Source organism: Macaca thibetana, chromosome 19 (genome assembly GCF_024542745.1).
Source record: "Macaca thibetana thibetana isolate TM-01 chromosome 19, ASM2454274v1, whole genome shotgun sequence".
NCBI lineage: Eukaryota > Metazoa > Chordata > Mammalia > Primates > Cercopithecidae > Macaca > Macaca thibetana.
This window is the reverse complement of record NC_065596.1, coordinates 45,627,216-45,643,288: the sequence shown is the minus strand read 5'-3', so window position 1 is coordinate 45,643,288 and position 16,073 is coordinate 45,627,216. Positions and strand designations below refer to the sequence as shown.

Below are 16,073 nucleotides of genomic sequence, written 5' to 3'. Positions count from 1 at the left end.
GCTGGGATTACAGGCGCATGCCACCACGCCCGGCTCATTTTTGTATTTTTAGTAGAGACGGGGTTTCTCCATGTTGGTCAGGCTGATCTCTAACTCCCGACCTCAGGTGATCTGCCCACCTCTGCCTCCCAAAGTGCTGGGATTACAGGCATGAGCCGTCGTGCCCGGCCTAATTTTTGTATTTTTAGTAGAGACGTGGTTTCACCATGTTTGCCAGGCTGGTCTCGAAATCCTGACCTCAGGTGATTTGCCTGCCTGGGCTGCCCAAAGTGCTGGGATTACAGATGTGAGCCACTCTGCCCAGCCTAATTTTTGTATTTTTAGTAGAGACGGGGCCAAACCCTGCCTGGAGTTGGAGGCAGTCCCATTCAAACCAAATGGCCTGCGATAGGGAAATGGATGCATCCTTAAGGAAACATGGAAGTGTTGGCACCTGGACAGGGAAAACACATCTGCCACAAGCACTTAGCAGAGGCACATAGGAAGTGCTCACTAAGCACACTAAGAGGGGCTAGATATTATCAAGCAACAAAGGCCAGGCTCGGTGGATCACCTGAGGTCAGGAGTTCGAGACCAACCTGACCAACATGGTGAAACCCCATCTCTACTAAAAAATACAAAAATCAGCCAGGTGCGGTGGTGCGTGCCTGTAATCCCAGCTACTCAGGAGGCTGAGGCAGGAGAATCGCTTAAACCAGAAGGTGGAGGTTGCAGTGAGCCAAGATTGTGCTATTACACTCCAGCCTGGCAACAGAGCAAGACTCCGTCCCCCCAAAAAATAAAAAATACAAAAAATTAGCCAGGCATTGGGGCACACGCCTGTGGTCCCAGCTCCTTGGGAGGCTGAGGTGGGAGGATCACTTGAGTCTGGAAGGTTGAGGCTGCAGTGAGCCAAGATCGTGCCACTGCACTCCAGTCTGGGTGACAGAGGGAGATCCTGTCTCAAAAAAAAAAAAAAAACTCAGAGGGAGACAGCAACAGCAGTCATTTCCATATATGATGCCTTTAATCCTCACTACAGCCCGAGGTGTGCAGAAAGTCCCATTTTACAGAGGAGAAAAAATGAGGCTTCAAGAGAAGTCACTTGGGCCAAGCTTACATAGCTAACAGAGGAGTAAAGGCTTGGAACTCAGCTCTCTCCAGTTCTCTGCTAACCACCAATATTGGAATGAGAAATCCTGCTGTTTAGAAACCGGCAGGCATGGTCGCTCATGCCTGTAATCTCAGCTTTGGGAGGCCAAGGCGGGAGGATCAGTTGAGCCCAGGAGTTTCAGACCAGCCTGGGCAATGTAGCGATGATGCCTTGTCTTTACAAAAAAAAAAAAAATTTTTTTTTTAATCAGCTGGGTGTGGTGGCAGGTGCCTGTAGTCCTGGCTACTTGGGAGGTTCCTGGGCTCAATCAGGAAGATTGCTTGAGCCCAGGGGTTCAAGGCTGCAGTGAGCCGTGATTGTGCCACAGCACTCCAGCCTGGACAACAGGGAGACCATCTCTCAAAAAAAAAAAAAAAGTCTTCTTCCCCTTTTCCAGCTCTGGTCTCAGGGGGCAAGCACCCTGGGGATGCCCACCACAGCCCGTCACCCTGACCAGTCAGTCCCCTGTTGGTCTCAAGCACCCCCAACCCCTTCCATCCTCCCACACACATGAACAGACTCTGGTTTGCTGCAAGAGTGTCTGGTGTTTAATCTCACGTTGCTGCCGCCCGATGAGCGGTGGCCAGGAAGGGGAGGGGGTTCCAGTCCAGCTCGCTCCCGTTTCTAGATGCTCCTGCCGCTGCCGCAGCCTCATCCACCAAGATTCTCCACTCTCTGCCCACAGATTTGCTGGGCTGCCGGCCTCAGGGTTCACAGTGAGGGCTGTAGGGGCAACTAGGGCGGGTCTCGGGAGGCAAGGTAGGCGGCCAGGGTCACCAGGGCAGCCGCATACGTGCACACGCCCAGCCCGACGGCGAGGACCCCCAGCAGGAAGGCACGGCGGGAGGCGGCCCCTGCCCCCTGGATGTCCCCCTTGGCCCAAGCCTTGTTGGTCTGTAGAGGCAGTGGGCAGCAGTGACCCAGGCATCCCCTCAGTCCCAGACCCTTCCCCTGGTCTCCCCACCCAACATACCCATTCATTCATTCATGCATGTATTCCAAAAGCAGATACGTAGCACCTACTATAGGTCAGGCACTGGGGATGCTGAGTGATTAATAAAAACATTAAAATGGTATATGCCACTGTTCTAACTCATTTGATTCTCACATTGGCCTAGAGGTAGCAATTATTCCCACTTTACAGATGAGGAAAGTGAGGCACAGGGAAGTTAAGTGACTTGCCCAAAATCTTGCAGAGATCTGGGCACCGTGGCTCACGCCCGTAATCCCAGCACTTTGGGAGGCCAAGGTGGGAGGATCACTTGAGGTCAGGAGTTCGAGACCAGCATGGCCAACGTGGTGAAACCCCGTCTCTACTAAAAATTCAAAAATTAGCCGGGCATGGTGGCGCGTGTCTGTAATCCCAGCTATTCAGGAGGCTGAGGCAAGAGAATCACTTGAACCCAGGAGGCGGAGGTTGCAGTGAGCCGAGATTGCACCACTGCACTCCAGCCTGGGCAACAAAGTGAGTCTCAAAATATATATATATTGCAGAGAGTGGCAGACTCAGGATTTGAGTTCAGGTTCTTAACTAACACTCTGGGCTGCCCTCCACCTTCCCGCCTCAGGTATATGGCTCTTTGTTTGTGTGGGGCATTTTTCTCTTTTATGCCCAGTCCCCTCCAAGTCCCACACACAGACTGACCTTCTGGGCTAGACAGAAGGCAGCGATGCCCACAGGCCAGAAACAACACAGCATGGAGAAGACAGCCAAGCCGAGGTGGTCGTGGGGTAGAAATGGTGAAAGACGGCTGCCGCCATCCCAGTCCGAGTCACTGTCACTGGATGACATGTCCTATGGGCAGGAAAGTGCCCAGGTGGGCATCTCCAGCCACCTTTCCTGCCCCATTGCTCTGCTCTCCATAGCCCTCAAAGGCCAATACCTGCCCCCAGGGCTTCCCCAGAGATACAAAGAGAAAAAAATGTTCAGAGATGGGCTTTTGGTGTTTGAGACAGGGTTTCGCTCTGTCACCCAAGCTGGAGTACAATGGCACAGTCTCAGCTCACTGCCTCCCAGGTCCAAATGATTCTCCTGCCTCAGCTTCCCGAGTAACTGGGATTACAGGCACGCGCCATCATACCTGGCTAATTTTGTATTTTTAGTAGAGACGGTGTTTCACCAAGTTGGCCAGGATGGTCTTGAACTCCTGACCTCAGGTGATGCACCCGTCTCAGCCTCCCAGAGTGCTGGGATTACAGGCATGAGCCACCACATCTGGCCAGAGATGGACTTTTGACATTTGTTTTCTGGAGCCCTTTGAAGGGAAGCTATGGACCAGGTCTCCAGAGAAGAGCCCCAACCACACCCAGAGTTTTCAGTTCATTTTCAAGGGGTTCACGGATCCAATCATGGATGCTACAATTGTTTATAATGTCTGAGTGAAAAGCCCCTGAATGACCGGGTGCAGTGGCTCATGCCTGTAATCCCAGCACTTTGGGAGACCAAGGTGTGTGGATCACCTGAGGTCAGGAGTTGGAGACCAGCCTGGCCAACATGGTGAAACCTCGTCTCTACTAAAAATAAAAAAATTAGCTGGGCATGGTGGGGTGCCCCTGTAATCCCAGCTACTCAGGAGGCTGAGGCAGGAGAATCACTTGAACCCAGGAGGTGGAGGTTGCAGTGAGCTGAGATGGAGCCACAGCACTCCAGCATTGGCGACAGAGCAAGACTGTCTCAAAAAGAAAAGCCCCTGAATGGGGACAAACGCCACTGAAACAAGGAAACTGCAAAAAGATGGAGATTATTGGCCAGGCACAGTGGCTCACACCGGTCATCCCAACACTTAGGGAGGCCAAGGCAGGAGGATCATTTGAAGCCAGAAGTTTGAGACCAGCCTGGGCAATATAGCAAGACCCCATCTCTACAAAAAAATTTAAAAATTAGCTAGGCATGGGCCGGGTGCAGTGGCTCACGCTTGTAATCCCAGCACTTTGTGAGGCCAAGGATGGCAGATCGTGAGGTCAGGAGATGGAGACCATCCTGGCTAACACAGTGAAACCCCACCTCTGCTAAAAATACAGAAACAAAATTAGCTGGGTGTGGTGGCACGCACCTGTAGTCCCAGCTACTCGGGAGGCTGAAGCAGAAGAATGGCATGAACCCGGCAGGCAGAGCTTGCAGTGAGCCGAGATTGCGCTACTGCACTCCAGCCTGGGCGACAGAGTGAGACTCCATCTCAAAAAAAAAAAAAATTAGCTAGGCATGGTGTCTTGTGCCTACAGTCTCAGCTACTTGGGAAGCTGAGGCAGGAGGATGGCTTGAGCCCAGAAGTTTGAGACTCCAGTGAGCTATGATCACATGTCTGCCCTCCAGCCTGAGCAATGGAGCAAGACCCTGTCTCTAATAAATAAATAAAAGATTGAGATTATAAAATGCTCCAATGGCCTAAATGATTAGGGCAAACCTGCCTGCTGGAAACTAATGTAGAGTCTAGATTTTTAAACCTTTTTTTTTTTTTTTTTGAGACGGGAGTCTCGCTCTTGCCCAGGCTGGAGTGCAGTGGCTCGATCTCCGCTCACTGCAGCCTCCACCTCCCAGGTTCAAGTGATTCTCCTGCCTCAGCCTCCTGAGTAGCTGGGATTACAGGTGTGCACCACCACACCTGGCTAATTTTTGTATTTTTTTATTTAGTAGAGACTGGGTTTCACCGTGTTGGCCAGGCTGGTCTTGAACTCCTGACCTCGTGATCCGCCCGCCTCAGCCTCTCAAAGTGCTGGGATTACAGGCGTGAGCCACCGAGTCCAGCCTAATTTTTGTATTTTTAGTAGAGATGGGCTTTCACTACATTGGTCAGGCTGGTCTTGAACTCCTGACCTCAAGCAGTTCATTTGTCTTGGCCTCCCAAAGTGTTGGGATTACAGGCATGAGCCACAGCGCCTGGTCCCACATGCTTTTATTACCATGTGACTTTGATATCCCTCCCATCAAGGGATGAGTTCTGTGTCCCGTCCCCTTGAATTTGAGCAGACTCATGACTCACTTGTAATTAATAGAATGTGGTGGAAGTCATGTTACGTGACTTCCAAAGCGAAATCAGAAAAGGTGAGGCAGCTTCTGCTTTGCTGCAACATTCATGCTGCAGGCTGGAGGTACATAAGCAGCCTGACTGCCCTGAAGCTGTTATGCTGTAAGGAATCCCAAAGCAGCTTATATGGAGGGGCCACATATGGAAGCTCTTAAGACTCGGCTGGGCACAGTGGCTCACGCCTGTAATCCAGCACTTTGGGAGGCTGAGGTGGATGGATCACCTGAGGTTAGGAGTTTGAGACCAACCTGAGCAATACAGTGAAACCCTGTCTCTACTAAAAATACAAAATTAGCTGGGCATGGTGACACAAGCCTGTAATCCCAGCTACTCGGGAGGCTGAGGCAGGGGAATTCGCTTGAACCCAGGAGGCGGAGGTTGCAGTGAGCTGAGATTGCACCATTGCACTCCAACCTGGGCAACAAGGGCAAAACTCCATCTCAAAAAAAAAGGAAGCCCTAAGACACCATGAAGAAAGAGAAAAGTACCCAGCCAGCTCCTGACTGTTCTAGTTCCACCCACCAGCTGAATGCAACCTCATGAAAGACCCAGAGGCAGAACCATGCAACTGAGTCCCAAATTCCTGACCAACAGAAACCATAAGAGTTCATCGTGATTGTTGCCTGCCTGCCTGCCTTGCTTCTCTTCCTTCTCTCTCCTTTCTTCCTTCCCTTCTTTCCTTCTTTCTTTCTTTCCTTCCTTTCTTTCTTTCTCCTTCCTTCCTTCCCTTCTTTCCTTCTTTCTTTCCTTCCTTCCTTTCCTTCTTTCTTTCCTTCTTTCCTTTCCTTCTTTCCTTCCTTCCTTTCCTTTCCTTCTTTCCTTCCTTCCTTTCCTTCTTTCTTTCCTTCCTTCCTTTCCTTCTTTCTTTCCTTCTTTCCTTCATTCCTTCTTCCTTCCTTCTTTCTCTCTTTCTCTCTTTTCTTTCCTTCCTCCCTCCCTCCCTTTCTCTTTCTCTCTCTCTCTCCCTCTTTCTCTTTCTTTCTTTCTGTCTGTCTCGCTCTGTTGCCCAGGCTGGAGTAAGGTGGTATGGTCACAGCTCATTGCAGCCTCTACCTCCTGGGCTCAAGTGATCCTCCCACCTCAGCCTCCCGAGTAGCTGAGACTACAGGAACGCGCCCCCACACCTGGTTAATTTTTTTTTTTAAACGGGGTCTTGCTAATTTTCAGAGGACAAAATGAAAAATTAAATAAAAATAAAGATGGAGTCTCGCTATGTTGCCCAGGCTAGTCTAGAACTCCTGGGCCCAAGCAGTCCTCCTGCCTCGCCTTCCCAAAGTGCTGGGATTACCAGTGTGAACCATTGTGCCTGGCCTGGAATGAAAAATTATAAAAAGTGACATTAACTTTAAAAAAAAAAAAAAAAAGGGAAGGCTGGGCATGGTGGCTTACACCTGTAATCCCAGCACTTTGGGAGGCCACGGCAGGCAGATTGCTTGAGCTCAGGAGTTTGAGACCAGCCTGGGCAACATGGCAAAACCTCTTCTCTACAAAAAATACCAAAAAATTAGCCAGGCATGGTGGCACATGCCTGTGGTCCCAGCTACTCAGGAGGCTGAGGTGGGAGGATTGCTTGAGCCCAGGAGGTCAAGGTGGCAGTAAACTATGATCGCTCCACTGCACTCCAGCCTGGGCAGCAGAGCGAGACCTTCTCACACACACACACACACACACACACACACACACACACACAGAAAAAAAGAGAGAGCAGAGTGGACAAAAGCCAGAGGTTCATGCACTCTGAAGACACCAAGCAGCAGAGTCAGAGATCAGAGGGAAGACAAAGCCAAAGGCCAGGCAACAAAGATGAGAGACAAATCTGGAGAGAAAAAGGTAAAGAAACCAGGAGAGACATAAAACAAGAAGAACCGTAACTGGAAATCTCAGAAGCCCACGCACAGCTGGGAAGTGAGACTCCAGGCCTAAGGCAGATCGGCACAGCTGTCAGCCTGCCAGATGCTGGCCGTAGTGGGGCTCACTCCAGCCCCCTCCCATGCCTTCCACTAAGGTCTGCTGTTCCTACCTCAACATCAGGGGGCCTTGGTTCCCCCAGGCCAGCGCTCACAGAGGGAAGAGGCGGTGACAGGAACTGCAGACCCCTCAGGGACTCCGCAAAGGCTATCTCTCTTAAGGCGGACCCCAGCTCATGCCTGCCAGGCTTCTGGGCAGGGGTCTCACATTCTGTGCTCTCCAGCAGAGGCTGTTGAAGCTCACGAAGACTAGGACTGTCCATGGCTTTGGGAAAACTCCAAGAGGGGTTTCCTAGGGGTAGGGGGAAGAAAAAGACAAGTTGTAAAAGTCTCACTTCACTCAACTTCTGACCCCTTGCTTTAGAGAGATGCAGGCAGAGACCAGTGAGTGCAGTGGTCCTCAGACCCATTTTACAGATAGGGAAACTGAGGCCCAGAGAGAAAAAAAGATTGGCCTCAGGTTACAAAGAGAACTTAGGACATTCAATTTTGGGCATTTCTCTCTCTCTTTTCTTTTCTTTCTTTTTTTTTTTTTTTTTTTTTTTTGAGACAAAGTCTTGATCTGTTGCCCAGGCAGATCCACCACTGCAGATCCGCTAGAGTGCAGTGGTGCGATCTCAGCTCACTGCAGCCTCTGCCTCACAGGTTCAAGCCATTCTCCTGCCTCAGCCTCCCAGGTAGCTAGGATTACAGGCACCCACCACCATGCCCGCCTAATTTTTTAAAAATTATTATTATTTTTAGTAGAGACAGGGTTTCACTGTGTTGGACAGGCTGGTCTCGAACTCCTGACCTTAGGGAATCCACCAGCCTCGGCCTCCCAAAGTGCTGGGATTACAGGCATAAGCCACTGCACCCAACCAAATTCTGGGCATTTCTCTCAGACAAAAGCCACATACCCATCACACTTATCCCAATAAGTTGCACCTGTTGAACCATGCCTTACACACTTACCTGCCCTATGAACACCCCCAACACCCATCCCAGGTTCATACCCTGTGGCCACCTATCCAGGTCCACACACCCCTCCCAGTCACACACACACCCATCCCCTACCCTCAGTGCTGCCTGGAACTTCACTGTAGTCTACATTCCCCCTCCTCTGTCCCCTAGACCTGCCCCCTGATGTCCCCTGCCACACAGCCCCATCTAGGCAAGCCCAGCCTCCACCTCCACACATTCATCTCCCAAAGGACTCCTTGCATATTTGCCCCAAACGTCAGCATCCCTTTCAGGCCCCCAACCTCCTTACACATTTATCCCAATTGACTCCATGCACAACCCTACTCCCCACTGCATCACAAACCACAGACACCTGTGCACACACACGCACCCTGGCCCTTTCCCCTATTCTCATGACCTCTTGCATGCCTGCCTCACTCATCAGGCCCAGGCACCCCTACTCCACCCACACACCCATGACTCCACACAACTCCCACACACGCACCAGCTCTCCAGAATCCTTGGCACACCTGGCCCCACAAACACCCTCAACCCCAGCACACATACACGTACACACGCAACACAACCAGAAAGAATATTCTTCTTGTCCTACGATCCCCCTGGGAGGTCCCCAAGCCTCCTGCCCGCTCATTCCAAACCTTGACTGAGCCGATTTCCTCGCCAAAGCTTTGCCCTCTCATCCCCAACGCCAGGACCCAGAGGAGGGACTGTGACCCCCACCCACCTACGCCCCTCGCTCACCGCTCACGATCAGAGGCCGGGGGCCTCCTGAACCCCCGCAATGTCACCCGCCCAGACCCTGCCACCGAGGGTCCGAGGGTCGCGGGGACCTGGCGCTTTGCTCTTGGCGGGTCTCGGCGCCCCGGGCCCGCTGCGTGCGGGGGCGGGGACGGGGCGGGGCGACGGCCTCCCAGGCTCTGTCCCTCCGCAGCGTCCGGCGAGGGGGACCTGAAAGCCGACTTCAGCGTCCAGGAGCGGGTTCCTACGACTCCCGGGGGTCTGGGAGCAGGCGGGAATCCTCGGAGAACGGTAGCCCCTTCCTCGTGAGTCCAGGGCCAAGCTCTGCCGGAGCAGAGGGCACCCCTGATTCTCCAGGGCCTTCCCGGCTTGGCCCCGCCTCCCTTCCCCTTTGCGCAATAATAGCCAATAATAATAACAGCAACAAGGACAGTGCGCCCTGTTCTAAGTGCTTTGCAAATAAACTTACATGCACATGTATTCCTCAGCAAAACCCTAAGAGGCATAATTGTTTATTGTCCGTTTCACGCGGGAGTAAACTGCAAGCCGAGGTTAGGTAAATTGCCTAAGGGCATATCATTGGTTCATTGAGAGCAGACTGTACCCAAGCCCTGTGTGAAACGCTTTACATTCATCATCGCATTCATTCCTCCTCTCAGTAGCTCCGCGTTTTGTTGTTGTTGTTGTTGTTGTCGCTGCTATTTTAGTTTGGGGTTTTTGTTTGTTTGTTTTGTTTTGTTTTTGAGACGGAGTCTTGCTCTGTCGCCCAGGCTGGAGTGCAGTGGCATGATCTCGGCTCACCGCAACCTCCGCTTCCTGGGTTAAAGCGATTCTCCTGCCTCAGCCTCCCGAGTAGCTGGGAGTACAGGGGCAAGCCACCACGCCCAGCTAATTTTTGTATTTTTAGTAGAGATGAGATTTCGCCATGTTGGCCAGATTGGTCTCGAACTCCTGACCTCAGGTGATCCGCCCGCCTCAGCCTCCCAACGTGCTGGGATTACAGGCATGAGCCGCTGCGCCCGGCCAGGTTTCTTTTATTTTTTAAAAGACGGGGTCCTGCTCTGTTGCCCAGGAATGCAGTGGCACGATCATTGCTCACTGTAGCCTCAGCCTCCCAAAGCGGTGGGATTACAGGTGTGAGTCACCGCGCCTGGCCTATTTTGTTTTGGTGTGTTTTTTTGCCGGGGGGGCGGGTGCTGAGGGGGTGTTGGCTTGTTTTTCATCCCTGTTTTGCAGATAAAGAAACAGGCTCACGGGCCAGGCCGGTGGCTCATGCCTGTAATCCCAGCACTCTGGGAGGCCAAGGCGGGCGGATCACGAGGTCAGAAGACCCAGACCATCCTGGCTAACACGATGAAACCCTGTGTCTACTAAAAATACAAAAAATTAGCGGGGCGTGGTGGCGGGCGCCTGTAGTCCCAGCTACTCTGGAGGCTGAGGCAGGAGAATGACATGAACCCAGGAGACGGAGCTAGAAGTGAGCTGAGATCGCGCCACTGCACTCCAGCCTGGGAGACAGTGAGACTCCATCTCAAAAAAAAGAGAAAAAGACTCACCTGTATGCTCACTTGGCCACAGTAAACAGCTGGTACCAAGCCCAGCAGACTGTAACCCAGGGCTGTGTTCCTGTGGCCCTTGCTAAGCCAATGGGCGAGGAGGAAGCAGAGACAGGTGGGGTGGGAGTTTCTAGGGAAAGAAGGCTGAGGAGTGGGGTCCAGTAGGGGGTGATGCTTCGATTGTCAAGTGGTACAGTGATGTTCATGAGTCAACATTTGGACCCACATAGACCTGGTTTCCTTTCCAGGCTCTTTTTGTTGTTGTTGTTGTTGTTTTGAGACAGAGTTTCGCTCTTGTTGCCCAGGCTGGAGTGCAACGGCGTGATCTGTGCTCACCTCAACCTCCGTCTCCCAGGTTCAAGCGATTCTCCTGCCTCAGCCTTCCGAGTAGTTAGGATTACAGGCATGTGCCACCACGCCTGGCTAATTTTGTATTTTTAGTAGAGACAGGATTTCTCCATGTTGGTCAGGCTGGTCTCGAACTCCCGACCTCAGGTAACCCACCAGCCTCAGCCTCCCAAAGTGCTGGGATTGCAGGCGTGAACCATCGCTCCCGGCCCCTTTCCAGGCTCTTTTTTTTTTTTTGAGACGGAGTCTGGCTCTGTTGCCCAGGCTGGAGTGCAGTGGCCGGATCTCAGCTCACTGCAAGCCCCGCCTCCCGGGTTCATGCCATTCTCCTGCCTCAGCCTCCCGAGTAGCTGGGACTACAGGCGCCCACCACCTCGCCCGGCTAGTTTTTTGTATTTTTTTAGTAGAGACGGGGTTTCACCGTGTTAGCCAGGATGGTCTCCTGACCTCGTGATCCGCCCGTCTCAGCCTCCCAAAGTGCTGGGATTACAGGCTTGAGCCACCGCACCCGGCCTTCCAGGCTCTTTAAGGCACTGAGCGTGTGGCCTCTAGACAGTGCCTTTACCTCTCTGACCCCCAATTTCTTCACCTGCAAAATGGGGATAATGCTCCTTGCCTCTTATGTGATACTCTATGTACTTAGAGTTGCTGTAACAACAAATGTCCAACATTGGGAGCCTCTCTGAACCTATTTTGGTTCAGGTGCTGCCTAGGAAATAGAAAAATAAAAAATGAACAAATATCCAACATTTATCCAAAGCCAGGCAAAGAAAGCACTCTGAACACATTTGATGGTGTTTATTAATATTATTATTTACATCCATCTCCATCGGACTGATTACAAGACTCTCCCTGTCTTGCAAGCTTCCACCTCCTTCATGGAGCCTTGTATAGGCCTCCCTTCCCAGAAGCCCTCCGTCTCACCAGACTGGAGGATTCCCTGGCCTTTGTGGGGCCGGAGTTCCCTCGCTCCAGGGCTCCAGGGCTCGGTGCCAAGAGTCCAGATGCTGGCGCTGGCACTGGCCCCACTCCCGGGGAGAACAGATGGTGTCTGCAAGTGCACTTGGCTCAGCCAGTTTCTGGCAGACGACAGAAGCAGGGAGGGTAGACAAGAGCGTGAGGGGGCAGGATTGTTTCACCCAGGAGGGATGCCCTGTTACTGTCTATCTCAACCTTGCTCTCATTCTTTTCATATTTCTATGAAGTATACTATAGGCCGGGTGTGGTGGCCCACGCCTGTAATCCCAGCCCTTTGGGAGGCCGAGGAGGGAAGACTGCTTGAGCCTAGGAGTTCGAAACCAGCCTGGGCAACATAGCAAAACCCCAGTCACCGAGGCTGGAGTGCAGTGGCATGATCTCAGGTCACTGCAACCTCTGCCTCCTGGGTTCAAGCCATTCTCCCACCTCAGCCTCCCAAGTAGCTGGGATTATAGGCACTCGCCACCATGCCCGGCTAATTTTTGTACTTCTGGTAGAAATGGGGTTTCACCATGTTGCCCAGGCTGCTCTTGAACTCCTGACCTCAAGTGATCTGCCCGCCTTGGCCTCCCAAAGTGCTGGGATTGTAGGCATGAGCCAGCGCGCCTGACCAAAAACGATTTTTAAAAAAAAAAAAAGAAAGAAACATACCGGCCAGGCATGGTGGCTCATGCCTATAATCCCAGCACTTTGGGAGGCCGAAGTGGGCAGATCATAAGGTCAGGAGTTCAAGACCACCCTGACCAACATGGTGAAACCCTCTTTCCACTAAAAATACAAAAATTAGCCAGGCGTGGTGGTGCGCACCTGTAATCCCAGCCACTCGGGAGGCTGAGGTGGGAGAATCACTTGAACCCGGGAGGCGGAGGTTGCAGTGAGCCAAGATCATGCCACTGCACTCCAGCCTAAGGACAGAGCGAGACTCTGTCTCAAAAAAAAAAAAAAAAAAAGAAAAGAAAAGAAACATACCACATATTTTTCTTGTTTGTAGTTTGAATCCTGCCACATCAGTGTCGACACAACAAGGGCTGAGATTTGATCTTGTTTTTTTCACTACTGTGCCTCAGGGCCTAAAACAGTACCTGGCAGAAAGTGGGCCTTTATTACATATGTATGGGATGGGGGCATGAATTACCACCAGCCTCCAGCCTCAGTTTTTCACCAAATCATTGAGCTTTGGGTCCTCTTATCCCTCTAGGCCATCCTGGAGATTAATTCACTTCCAGTTAGAGCTCTCTGGCTGCTGTTAGCCTCGTACAGTCTAAGAGGCTACACCTCTTAGTGTTTGCCGTGGGTCTGGAATATTAAACATGAGATTCCAGCTGGGCACAGTGGCTCAAGCCTGTAATCCCAGCACTTTGGGAGGCCAAGGTGGGAGGATTACTTGAGCCCAAAAGTTCAAGACCAGCCAGTGCAACAAAGTGAGATTTTGTCTCTACAAAAAATAAAATCAGCTGGGTGTGGTGATGCATACCTGTGGTCCAAGCTACTCGGGAAACTGAGATAGGAGGATTGGTTGAGCCCAGGAGGTAGAGGCTGCAGTGAGCCATGATTGTGCCACTGCACTCCAGCCTGGGCAACAAAGTGAAACCCAGTCTCAAAACTAAAAAGACAAACAAAAAATCATGAGATTCCAGCAAGGATTGTCAACAGAGACTGAAACTATTAATTTGATTTGATAAAGAACAGGATATTTATTTAGTCTCAAAGTATCTTCCCCTAGATTACTTACTATAACAAAAAAAGTATTCATGGAGAAAATTGGCAAACATCACGTTAACCAGATGATACAAGTTAATATCACCATTAACAGGACAAATTGACCTTAGTTGCCTCTGACGTGAAGCAAAGAGGGAGACACATATCATTTCTTTGGTTTTCCTGCCAAAATGCATAACTTAAATCTAATAATAAGAAACATGAGACAAAGCCAAAATGAGGGACACTCTACAAAGGAGGTGGCCTATAACCTTCAAAACATCAATGTTATGAAAAAACAAAGTAATAATAATAATAACAATAAAATAAAGTGCTTGTCAGGTACAGTGGCTCGTGCCTGTAATCCCAGCACTTTGAGAGGCCGAAGCAGGAGGATTGCCTGAGCCCAGGATTTCCAGACAAGCCTGGGCAACAAAGTAAGATCGATCCCCATCTCTCCAAAACTTTTTTTTTTTTTTTGAAAGGAAGTCTCACTCTGTCGCCCAGACTGGAGTGCAGTGGCACGATGTCAGCTCACTACAAATTCTCCCAGGTTCAAGTGATTCTCCTCCCTCAGCCTCCGAGTAGCTGGGATTACAGGCACACACAACCACGCCCGACTAATATTTATATTTTTAGTAGAGACAGGTTTTCACCATGTTGCCCAGGCTGGTCTCGAACTCCTAGCCTCAAGTGATCTCCTCCTCCGACCCCTACTGCCTCAGCCTCCCAAAGTGCTGTGATTATAGGTGGGAGCCACTGAGCCCGCCCCGTCTCTCCAAAACTTAAAAAAAAAAATTAGTCGAGCATGGTGGCACACACCTGTAGTCCTAGCTACTTGGGAGGCTGAGGTGGGAGGATCACTTGAGTCCAGGAGTGGCTATGATGGCCACTCCACTACAGTCTGAGTGACAGAGCAGGACTCCAAGTCAAAAAAAGGGGGGCCAGGAAGGAAAAAAATCCTGTTGTATGCTATGACCTGGATGACCCTTGAGGACACTATACTAAGTGAAATAATCCTGTCATAAGACAAATACCGTAGGATTCCACTTACATGACGTACTTAGAGTAGTCACATTCAGAGAGATAGAGAATAGGATAGTGGCCGGGTGCGGTGGCTCACATGTGTAATCTCAGCACTTTGGGAGGCCGAGGCGAGCCGATCACAAGGGCAAGAGATCGAGATCATTCTGGCCAACAGGGTGAAACCCCGTCTCTACTAAAAATACAAAAATTAGCTGGGCTTGCTGGTGCACGCCTGTAGTCCCAGCTACTTGGGAGGCTGAGGCAGGAGAATTGCTGAAACCCGGGAGGTGGAGATTGCAGTGAGCCAAGATTGTGCCACTGCACTCCAGCCTGGAGACAGAGCAAGAATCCATCTCAAAAAATGAAAGAAAAAAGAAGAGAGAAAAGAAAGAAAGAAAGAAAGAAGGAAGGAAGGAAGGAAGGAAGGAAGGAAGGAAGGAAGGAAGGAAGGAAGGAAGGAAGGAGAAGGATGGAAGGAAGGAAGGAAGGAAGGAAGGAAGGAAGGAAGGAAGGAAGGAAGGAAGGAAGAAAAAGAAAGAAAGAAAATAGGATAGTGGGCTAGGCGCGGTGGTTCACACCTGTAATCCCAGTACTTTGGGAAGCCAACCAAGGTGGGCAGATTACCTGAGGTCAGGAGTTCGAAATCAGCCTGGCCAACATGGCAAAACTCTGTCTCTACTAAAAATACAAAAGTCAGCCGGGCATGGTGGCGCATGCCTGTAATCCCAGCTACTCGGGAGGCTGAGGCACAAGAATTGTTTGAACCCGGGAGGCAGAGGTTGTGGTGAGCTGAGATCTCACCACAACACTCTAGCCTGGGTGACACAGCGAGACCCTGTCTTAAAAAAGCAATAAAAAACAGGCTGGGCACGTTGGCTCATGCCTGTAATCCAGCACTTTGGGAGGCCAAGGCAGGCCGATCACCTGAGGTCAGGAGTTCGAGTACAGCCTGGCCAACATGGTGAAACCCTATCTCTACTAAAAATACAAAAATTAGCCAGGGGTGGTGACACATGCCTGTAATCTCAGCTACTTACGAGGCTGAGGCAGGAGAATCGCTTGAAGCCAGGAGGCAGAGGTTACAGGGAACAGAGATCACGTCGCTACACTACAGCCTGGGCAACAGAATGAGACTTCGTCTCAAAAAAATAAATACGCAGCCGGGCACAGTGGCTCACGCTTGTAATCCCAGCACTTTGGGAGGCCGAGGCGGGTAGATCACAAGGTCAGGAGTTCGAGACCAGCCTGGCCAATATGGTGAAACCCCGTCTCTACTAAAAATATAAAAATTAGCTGGACGAGGTGGCATGCGCCTGTAGTCCCAGCTCTCAGGAGGCTGAAGCAGAAGAATTGTTTGAACCCGGAAGGCAGAGGTTGCAGTGAGCTGAGATGGAGCCACTGCACTCCAGCCTGGGCAATAGAGCAAGACTCCGTCTCAAAATAAATAAATAAATAAATTAATTAATTAATTAAAAATAAATAAATAAATAGGCAGGGTACGGTGGCTCACACCTATAATCCCAGCACTTAGGGAGGCTGAAGCAGGCGGATCACCTGAGGTCAAGAGTTCGAGACCAGCCTGACCAACATGGAGAAACCCCGTCTCTACTAAAAATACAAAATTAGCCGGGCGTGGAGGAAC

General features: G+C 51.0%; 2 protein-coding genes across 6 annotated transcripts in view; both read right to left on the bottom strand.

The window, feature by feature from the left end:
• The window catches only part of BCKDHA (branched chain keto acid dehydrogenase E1 subunit alpha), a 446,963-nt gene that overhangs the window by 381,744 nt on the left and 49,146 nt on the right, over positions 1-16,073 (bottom strand). The window lies entirely within an intron of this gene.
• TMEM91 (transmembrane protein 91) lies at positions 1,661-9,453 on the bottom strand. Of its 5 annotated transcripts, XM_050768560.1 has the most exons (5): positions 8,829-9,209; positions 7,178-7,416; positions 2,778-2,927; positions 2,106-2,177; positions 1,661-1,878 (listed from the first exon to the last, which is right to left on the bottom strand). In XM_050768560.1, the coding sequence occupies exons 2-4, from the start codon at positions 7,385-7,387 to the stop codon at positions 2,118-2,120; spliced, it is 420 nt and encodes a 139-aa protein (XP_050624517.1). In that variant the 5' UTR covers positions 7,388-7,416; positions 8,829-9,209; the 3' UTR covers positions 1,661-1,878; positions 2,106-2,117. The 5 variants fall into 5 exon arrangements, with proteins under 5 accessions (XP_050624517.1, XP_050624515.1, XP_050624516.1 ...); XM_050768558.1 differs by lacking the exon at positions 2,106-2,177 and having other exon boundaries at positions 1,661-2,026; positions 8,829-9,453; XM_050768559.1 differs by having other exon boundaries at positions 1,661-2,177.